The 10872-nt window shown below is 38.2% G+C and overlaps 1 protein-coding gene across 1 annotated transcript in view; it reads right to left on the minus strand.

The window, feature by feature from the left end:
* The window catches only part of LOC107587461 (disabled homolog 2-interacting protein-like), a 141859-nt gene extending 131714 nt beyond the window's left edge, over positions 1-10145 (minus strand). The window contains exons 1-2 of the mRNA XM_016275251.1: positions 10055-10145; positions 9052-9250 (exon numbers count right to left, since the gene is read on the minus strand). Of these exons, the coding sequence (XP_016130737.1) occupies positions 9052-9136 (85 nt within the window). The 5' untranslated portion in view covers positions 9137-9250; positions 10055-10145. The remainder of the gene's footprint in view (positions 1-9051; positions 9251-10054) is intronic.
* Between the last annotated feature and the right edge of the window lie 727 nt (positions 10146-10872).

A 10872-nucleotide genomic window follows, 5' to 3' on the forward strand; every position in this document is an offset into this window, starting at 1 on the left:
TCTGACAGTCCATGTATGAGTGAGCACAACTATGCTTGGCTCTACTTTGTCTTTGTAGAGTGTGTGACAACCGTGGCACTCTACATTGATCAAGACTTCTTCTCTGACAGCGCTATGATTTGAGAAAGAGAGAATGTGTGTAGCTCCCCATCACCATAGGTTATATGTAAGGAGCAAAGCAGAAGGGATATTACTCTTCCACTGACAGCTGTGCTAAAGTGTGATAAACATCTCAGAGAGACACATCTCACTTTACTATAGTAACAATGACAAATGGTAACATGAGTAACGGCAGGAAATATACATTCATGTAGCTCAAACAGTTAAGCATGGAACTAACAAAGCCAAGGTAATTGGTTCGATTGATATACTACCTTGATGTACGTCGCTTTGGATAAAAGCATCTGCCAAATGCATAAATGCACATGAACACAAATGCTGTCAGAGATTTTGAGATGTTTTTTAAAAAAATTTGATTTGGTGGCTTAAAAGTCTAAGTGGAGGATTAGCTCTGAAGCCAGGTTATGCAAGATGGCATGCTCAAAGTGAAAAAGCCACAAATGGTTGATAAAAGAAGAATAGTTCAACCAAAAATAAAATGATTACCATCATTTACCCACCCCTACATCAGGATAGGGTGAAGTGTACTAATTTGCTTATGCAGCATATGGCCATATTTATTAAAGTTGCAATGAAATGGAAGTAGCAACAGATTTTTTTTCTTTCATATTGTGATGAACATCCAAATGTAACAAATTATTGAAGAAAATAAGCAGTGTGTGAACTTGGTTTTATCCATCGGTTGTTGATTGGATTTTGAGATGTGAGAGATTGTGAAGAGGTGGGGTTAAGCAGACTAAAATGGCTGGAGAAGTCTTTTATACATCACCAGAGAGAAGTCTGTCAATTTTGATCAAACATTACACATACACAAATCACAAAGTTCACCCCAAAACCTTCTGTCATCCTTTAATCACCATCATGTAGTTATTTGAAGTAATTCTGAATAATGTTGGTAACCAACTAGTTTTAAGAGAAAACCCTGAAAACTGACTAAAGCCCTATTCGGACAGGACTAGTATTACAGGGGGTCATTAGAGAAATTGGTGTTTCACAGACGTACTTGGTGATTTTAATCCCGTTCCAATCTGCCACGTCTGCGTTTTTCTCACACAACATCTGTAATAATTCCAGAGCAAATTACCAAATTACTATTGTTTTTCAGCAAACTCCGTGATCCTCTGAGAAAACTTTCCTTGTGTGTTTTGGTCAACATGAATTACCGTAGATGCTCTTACCGCACGCATGTTTGATATATTTGCTTCCCGGCAAAAAAACAAAAAAAACAATAATAAAATCAAGAGCCAGATCACGTAATCTGTTAAGACTGGCTATTGTAATATCAGCGTCAGGTAAGATTACTCATGTTCATTTCTGCACTCAATTACATAATGTTTTAATTACAAATGTACCTTTATGAAAATGAAACATGGGTTTACTACAAATAAATGACAAAACTAAATAGTTAAACTAAAGTAACCACACATTAACATGGTTTTGCTATACTAGCCATTTAGCTTCACCATGGTATTTGTGTGATTATACTAATGGTAATCAATCCGAATAACTATACGCAATGCACCCATACAGAGCGCGTGATCTCTGTGATGCCCAGATGTACAAAACAGACCCTCCCACCTCTGTAATAAACACGGAGATGTTAGTCCCGTCCAAATTGGTGCATGAAAATCACAGACGTCAGGTGATAGAATCGAAACTCAAATCCAAATAGGGCTTTAGACAGACTATTATAGGCAGATTATAAAGATAAGCCTCGGTAAACTAGAATATCAGGTTTGGACATTTTGTTGGGTGTGCTATCAACTTTGCATAACACTTTTCATACTTTATATGGTTTTTACTTATATAGTACTATCAGAGGTCACGTTAACCGAACATTTTCTGTCATTGACTGAATGTTTTTATTTATTTATTTTTTGCAGTGAGGGAAAAATCTGAAGGCTGCCTGTCATTTTGACAGATTACTATTGGTAACTATTGGAGATATATTGTAATTTGTAACTTCTCTGGTTACCTAACGTAACGTCAGCTCCCTAGAGGGAACGAGACACTGCGACATTGAAGATTTGCTTCCTCAAATCTACTGAAGCGTTATGAAATCACACGGGCGAGAATTTGCCCACCAATGACGTTCAAGCAAACAAAATAGAGGTGGGCTCCCCCGCACTATAAGGCGGAACTGAATGCCATTGTCGTAACCTCTATGAAGTCGACTCTATGAAGCGGCATCCGAAACACTCGTGATGCTCTGAACACAGAGACAGGCATTCAGATGCACTTCCAGATGCACTGAAATAACAGTCCTCCAGCCAGCCTGCAAGAGGATCTGTTTCAGAGCGAGCAGTCCAGGGGAGCGTTCTGATAATGCACTTTCTGGAGTGAGCATGTCACACCTCCGTACAATCCGACATGGACAGAAACACTTTATGCTTTTACTTGGAACTTTATCTTACAAGAGAAAAGAGTTCCAATACAAAATAACTTTCTGTATTCTGTCTTACAGCTGTCATGCCACACAACGGAACAGTCATTGCTCAAGGGCAACTCCTTTTTGATTACAAAAGACAGCGTTTTGGCCACAATCGTTCTCTGGATTCATTGCTGGTTCAGGCCTTATGCAAGGGGCTAAGTCGGGGCTAGATAAGTCACGTAGCGAGCGAGTGTAGAGAGACACAGAGTTGAAAACAGCTGTACAGCCAGTGCATCATCATATGAGGGCTATGGCCGGCATCAGCGCCAGAGTGTATCATGACTAGTGTAAGCGACACTACACCCCTTTATGAAAAACAACTGCCAGCCGGTGTGAAGAATAGCACAGCTCCAGCATAAGTAGCAGTAGCGTACACAACACACCTCCTCACAAAAGCAGCAGCACAGTAAGTGCTTATATAGAAAGCGATAAACAGCGGCAGTGCCAGCATGCACAGTAGCTAATGTACGCAGCCCTACACACCCACATAAACAACAGCTGCACCGCCGGTGCTTATCGCGGGAGGCGATGAACGGCGGCCATGCAGGCATTCATTATGCATAGTGTAAGCAATAGTTCATATGAAAAAACAGCAGCAAAGCTGGTGTTCAACACAGAAGGCAACGGAAGCGAGTGGCCGGATCATTTTATATAAGACAGTCCGCATATTATGAAAGTGAGTGAGCGGCTGAAGCTCAATGCTTTATGGAAGGCAGACCGCCGTTCTGAGCCTGCTTACTGCTTATGAGTGAGTGAGCGATCGAAGTGCTTCCTCTTCTGTGCATAGCAGGTCACAGCACTGAGATTTGTGCACTGTAAACCGCTGCTCTGAGGCAGGGGCTACTTAGCTTCTTTACACAGCAAACCGCTGCCCTGAGGCGGGGGCATGCTTATCGCATGAAGAGAGGGCAACTGGAGCTTTTCCATGACTCGAACACGGCAGATCGCTGCTCTGAGACAGTGGGCTGCTTGTTATAGTGCTCTTGAGTGAGCAACTGGATCTTTTCCCCATGCCCTGAGTCTGAACAAGGCAGACCGCTGCTTTGAGACAGACCGACTGCTGCACTGAGACAGGGGCTGTTTATATTGTGTAAGTGCCAGGCATTTTGTCTTCTGTACACGAAAGACCACTGCACTGTGACAGGGGGCTGTTTATATCGTGTGATTGCTAGGAATTTTGTCTTCTGTACACGATAGACCACTGCACTGCAACAGGGGGCTGTTTATATCGTGTGAATGAGGAGTAGAAGTGATTTATGCTTTGTACATGGCAGATTGCCACTCCAGGTCTAGATCAAGTGCCATGCGGGACCTGTGTCGACATGAGAACCCTAGCTGCAGTCTCCTTGCTCGCGAGAGACAGACTCAAGAGGGAACTGTCATTTCCACTCCTGTCCAGTTAGTAGCGAGTGAGATCCACTATGACAGCAGAGAGCGAGTTCAGTCTCCAAAACAAAATTAAAACTGTTATGAGAAGTCGTCTGATGGTCACCGAATGGCTTTTCTGATGTAATGTAACATTATGTGACATTGTTTACAAGCTGTTTTATTGATATTTTTCTGCGGTTGGAACACTGATTGATCGATTAGGCTCTGTCACGCCACATTAAAGAATGCCAAAATGGTTTTATTGTTTGAATATATTTTATGAAATAAAATTTAATTTATGAAATATAATGGACATTATTTGAAATCTGAGGCTTGTTTCATATCAAAAGTAACAAAGCACAAAGCTTAATGTGATTTATTGGATGGGAGGCTCTATTAATTCATTAACTGAAAACTGCATAGACCAAAAGATCGATTAATTTTCTTTGTGTTGTACACAAAAAGTGACACAGATTCGGTTCATCTGTTCATAAATAAATAAATGCATAATCTAGCCTATATGCTCGTCCTGTAAATTCATGATTAAAAATGAAAAGGTGAACAAAATCTATTAAATTTCTTATCAATTAATAAGAAAATTAAAATGACAGGTATTGACAGATTATGATGGAATTTTTACAATCCTGGCCTCCAAAATGATGGACAAAGTGAACGTCTAACACAACCTCTGAGTACTACATGTGCTATATTGTTTCACTGGGGTGGTTGATTATGATTTCACTTTTTTTAATTTTAGTTAGTGTGTAATGTTGCTGTTAGAGCATGAACAACGTCAGCAAAGTTACGATGCTCAAAGTTCAATGCAAAGGGAAATATTCGCTGTTTAAGGTCTACAAAAAAGGCTGGTAGGGACTACAACGAGCTTCTGCCCGGGTTTGTGACATCACTAACCCGATGTTTACATAAAACCTGCCCCCAGGAACATGCAACTACCCATAACGGCAAGGGGGTGTGACGTTTCCAGACAATGTGCAATAGGCGGTTAGAGAATCACAACACACTGGGCCAGCTAACCAATCTGAGCCCGACTGCGTAATTCTGAGGGAGGGGGTTCATAGAACCAGGAGCTCTACAGACCACTTTGATAAGAACGGAAACAGCGGTGTAGAATAAAGGTAAAATTTGTGAAAAATTTATTTACATTTTTTTTAAACGAAGCATGACCGCATGTTACACTGCACCCCATAAACACAATAAAGCCTTCGGAAAAAAGCTGATCAACTACCCCTTTCAAATTCAATATACATGGTGAAGTCACAATGTATGTACAATTCACACATGTGTGTCTAATATCTCAATTGCTACACATCTGATTGATGACCCTGTTACATCACCTATGTCCTCTTCCAAATGACATAAGTGAAAGTTACAATATGATTATATGTCACTCGGTTCACAAAGTACACAGCTAGTTTCTAATACTTACTGTAATTCAATATACAGATTTGCAGAAAGTAACCGGTAAAGCCTGACTGACTGCATAAGAAACATCTGCAAATTAAATGATTGCTCAAGAATTTTCCATGTTGGGAAATCTTGAATTTATTTTCATGCTCTGAAGTGAGTCTTCAGTGAGTGTAGTAACTTTCAGGGACCATATTACAGAAGCATCCAACAACTCAGAATCTTATTTTATCTGGTTAGTAACCATGGTGTTTTCAGGATCGAATTTAGAATAATTCACCCAAAAATTAAAGTTAATTTTATATATACTGTATATATATATATATATATATATATATATATATATATATATAAAAATTCATATAAAAAAGATTATTCTTTCATCATTTACTCACCCTCATCTTGTTCCAAAGTCATCGTGTTTCTTTTGTGGAATACAAAAGATGATGTTTTGTAGCAGTTTTGTTCCACAAAAGAAACGAGATGGGAAGTTTTTGTAAACGGCCCCAGAATACTACCTAGTTTTTCTACATAGACAATAATCCCTCATCTACACTCAGGTTTAATCTGAATTTACAATATGAGCCCATTGTTATACGTAAGGACACACATCTCATTATGCTACAAAAAGAGAGGATTTCTGTTTTGGAATTACAACCCCTGTCTTTAATCTTTGGTGGCAGTGACATTTAACCAGAAGTGGAATTCATGAGCATGTTCACCTGAGCGAAAAACGGAATGATGGGATATTTATGATGGGTCATTTAGTTTAAAGAGAGGGGAAAGCTGCTTTAGGAAAGAACCTGAAGGAGCCTGAGGGGAGCATGTGAGCTTCATTCACACCCACTGACATTTTCCAGAGGACAAATCAATTAGCAGGGTATTAAAGAGAAGCCGTGTGTGACAGAGTCCCAAGGCTCTTAAAACAGTAACTGAGAAAGCACTGCAGAACACATGCACAAGCACACACACATCACAACAAAAACACGATCAAACACACTCTAGATAGAGCATGCACAAGAAAAACACCGCTTCCACTAATAAAACACATTCTGGCACAGCACACACTTGTGCTTGCTTTTATGAGCTGTTTAAAAAAAAAAAAAGGTATCTATGGGAGCAGAACTAGGTAATGAAGGATTACTAATCACACCCACTGACATTTTCCAGAGGACAAATCAATTAGCAGGGTATTAAAGAGAAGCCGTGTGTGACAGAGTCCCAAGGCTCTTAAAACAGTAACTGAGAAAGCACTGCAGAACACATGCACAAGCACACACACATCACAACAAAAACACGATCAAACACACTCTAGATAGAGCATGCACAAGAAAAACACCGCTTCCACTAATAAAACACATCCTGGCACAGCACACACTTGTGCTTCCTTTTATGTGCTGTTTAAAAAAAAAAGGTATCTATGGGAGCAGAACTAGGTAATGAAGGATTACTAATGATTTGAACATTGAATAGTTTTGATACATTCAGAACAACAAAAGTGAAAGAAAGAGCATGGAATTCTACTACAGTAAATAACACTGTCAACCAGCCTTATTCATAAAGAACTAGATTATGATGTCCAATATTAAAATAAAATACTAAAGGCTAAATCCTTTAAATTTAAATAATTTTAAAAGCTAAAAGTGATATTACAGCATTATAATGAACAGCAATCGATATTGCTCTGCTTACCTTGCTTCTTTTGCTTGTTTCTAGTGCATTACACAGTGTTCCAAAAACAGCACTCAAGTTAAAAAACCTTGCATGTTTTTTTTTCATTCCACTGCCCTGCATATCACTTGTTAATGCTCTTTATGTTGAAAATATGGGTAACTCTGTTTTCCAAAACAATATAAAATATGAAAAATGTTGAACTCCTATTGTGTTAATAATAAAGAAAGAATAAATTTAACCCACATATTGTTAATGTCCATTTGACCTCTAATACCATTGTAGGCACCAAAATCTGTACATCCTTTCCAAAACACTTCTTTGTGTCGTCTAAGGATGCACCGAAATGAAAACTCTGGATGCACTTAGCCAAAAACCTAAACTGAAAATGCTTTGTATTCATTATTTATTATTAAATAATATAAAGTAATTTTGTAAGACTTTAATTTAACGCAACAATTTTAATATAGATACTGAATAAAAAAAAACACTAGCCAATGAAATAACCATACTTTTACTGAAAGTAATACAAAAAAATTGGGCAGAAAATAAATTAATATTAAATGTCAATATATTATGTTTATTCAGCTCTGTGCAACAGAATAAGATAACTTTTTTTTTAACTAATTATCCAAATAATGAATAGTCCTACATTATCGGAGCATGTGAGCAGAGCATAGTGGGGAGCAGATCAGTGAATGAGAGGGTAGCGTAATTTTTCCAGCGTTGCCCAGTATAGCTATACACCATATTTCAGCACAGTTGCACTATTGCAAACAGGAACAAGTATACTACATAGAAATTTCCTGTCGGCGCGTTATTTGAGTGGACTTTGCTTTTCCGGTGAGCATGAGAGTTACATGAGCGGAACACACATTCATAGAGTGGATTATTGAGCAGGGCGTCACACCACGCAGTGACGATGGGTAGAGGGAGAGTGAAACCTGCACACTGAACACTGCTGGGCTGACCGTAACACAATAGGTGTGAGTGTAGAGTGTTAATAAAGTGTAAAAAAAAAATAAAAAAAAAAACACTTTTATGTGAGTGACCCCTAAAACAGGTGTGCCTGTGTTAAAACCTGATGGCATAAATGTGTATTTTGGTATCGAACCTATAGATGCAACCAGGTCCAGCAGTGCATTAAATATGCTTTGCTGATTAATAAAGCATAAACCTGGTAACTTTTTAAGCACAACATGAGTAAATAATGTGCCACTGTTGCTATGAAATCATGTGACTTGTTCCGTATACATTTTTGGCATTGTGATTATTCACAGCAGATGACCATGTGTCAGAGTGCTTGTCTGGAGGGAAAATACCCACCAACTGTAAATGTCTGAGATCAGAATGAGTAAGAACATGTACTGTATGTAAATGGAGAAAAAAGGAATAGGTTATGAGCACTCAATGTCTTTGTACTCGCTGTAGATACAGTGAAAAAACACATCAAACAACAACTCTACAACCCAACAACCTTGTTCTGAAATGGAAGTATTTTGAATTGACTCAGCATTAAACAGACCTATTTTCAAGTTTCTTTTCTACAAGGACTTACTGGGCAGCTGTTTTCTCCGGCTTATATCATAAATTCCTTTGAAATTCTCTGAACCGTGTTCTTAACTGATCTTGACAGAAGATCCGCACAAAAAGCACATCAACAAGTATCATGTAGAGCCATGCCTCAATTAACACATCTGTTTAAAACACAATAAATGACTGTGTTTCCATGGCACAGAGTTCCAATCTCATTTCTCTAATGTAGAAAACAGTTATATCTGCCTGAGGAGGTTACTCATGATACACACACTAATCTAGCTTGCCTGTTTCAGTGTAGATTTCCTGTTTTACAAATTTTGATCAAATCAAGTTTCTTCAAAACTCCTCAAAAAGGTATTTCAGGGCAAAAAGTGCAAATCAGTAATCAAATCTTGTTGCATTAGAGAAAGTATTGCTAAAGCTAAAGTGTTGCAGATTTTCTCCTCTTGTTCTCACTGTAAGCACTGACTCTCCACCCTCTTACGGGACAGTCCTACCTGAGACTTGAATCCATCCGTGATGTTGGCTGTGAGATGAATAGAATAAAGGGTTCTCCATTGTGTTTCGTCTCCTTTGCATCATTGTGATTGGTAACCTGAACCAATATGCGTGAGGATAATCTACTGAGAGAGGCGTGCATCCCTCTATCTGCTACAGACCGACGTTCCAAGTCCTCTCAGCGGCAGCGTGTGTATGCTTGAGAGAGAGAGAGAGAGAGAGAGAGAGCGAGAGAGAGAGAGAGAGAGAGAGAGAGAGAGGAAAGGGGGGGGGGAGCACAGAATCTGATAATTTAATTTGTGATAATGCAGATCAATGTTAAAAGACAAAACTGGTATCATCTGAAGCAGCAGGTTTTCTTGTTTAGTTTGATTTAACATCCCCACTAGGTTTTCATCTAAAAATTAGTGCCTATGTAAACAGAAATATCATGTCTTAGCTGAAAAAAAAACACAACAGTGTGTATACTACATTTGCCACAATTGTTACAGAGTTAGTAGAGTTAGTCACATAGACTGTATAAAAAGCTAACAACCTATGTTATTTCCTATTTATTTACAAACTGAATTAAAATATACCAAATTAAATGGGGATGGCTATGGGGTAAACCATAATAATTTTAAATAAATTTAATTATTTCATCTTTAATTTACAATCAATTTATGCAAAGAATGTAACATTTTCATTTTTTCAATTGGTGTTACAACTCATCAATCCCAGAACGAGGTAGATTAACAACAACAATCTCTGCACAAACATTAATTTACAGCTTCAGGACACGTTGTAGATTTCTAAACTATTTTAATTCATAGCAGACAATAAATAATGCAATAATACCTAAGTTTGAGGCACATAATGCCAAAACATTGTCCTTAAACTAAATGTGTTACTTCTAAATGACTACATTTAACACATTACCACTTTTATCCCCGTTTATCCAGGTGCCGAGAAAATTGAATGGACTTAATTTAAAGGACTTTATGAAGTAAACGTGTAATATACCATCGCCAGGGGCTTCACATATTCTTGAGCACTTGTTTCTATGTGGACAGTTTGAAACGACCGAGAATTTACCAACGTTCAAACTCTGGTGTTTTATGGCAGTTTGGCAAACCAGCGAAAAACGTAACGTTCAAACTCATAGCCGCGCCTGAAGGTAGTTGCTTCCACATTAGCTCTGCCCCGCCCACACCACGGCGTGAAATTGATTGACAGCCACCGCCACCAATGAGACATCTAGTGTAGTTCCGAGATGACAACACGTGACGTTCTACTCGGCTCTGAAGAGGTTTTTTTAAATTTAATTTAATTTTTTATTAATGCTCAAAAATCAAGAATAGTACACATAGAATAATACAACCATTAACATAAAAAAGATAAACAATAATAACAAAAAGGAAAGAAAAAGAACACGAAAAAAAAGAAAAAGGGGGTTGTTAATACATTACAAACTGAAAGAATAAAATTGAGATTTACATGTCATTAAAGATAGGAAAAGAGTTACAGATAGATAAAGTTTTTAAGGCTTTTTTGTTCTTAGACAACTGGATTAATGAAAGGTATTGCTCAAAATCTTTTATAAAAACAAAGAAGAGAGGTCTAGAGTTTGAATATTTGCATTTGTGGATGTGAAATTTTGCAAGAAGCAAAGTCAGATTCACTACATAAAACTGTTTCCTTTTAGATTGTTCATACTCAATAAAACCCAATACTACGTCCTTTCTACGTGCCGCCGCCTCAGCTCACTCTATCCCGGCCTCAGCGCACGCTAAGCCGGGGCTCCCCCTCACGCTAGGCCGCTGTGTTTTTCGTTGTGAAAG

Source organism: Sinocyclocheilus grahami, unplaced genomic scaffold (assembly GCF_001515645.1).
Source record: "Sinocyclocheilus grahami isolate Dianchi unplaced genomic scaffold, SAMN03320097.WGS_v1.1 scaffold92.1, whole genome shotgun sequence".
Lineage (NCBI taxonomy): Eukaryota > Metazoa > Chordata > Actinopteri > Cypriniformes > Cyprinidae > Sinocyclocheilus > Sinocyclocheilus grahami.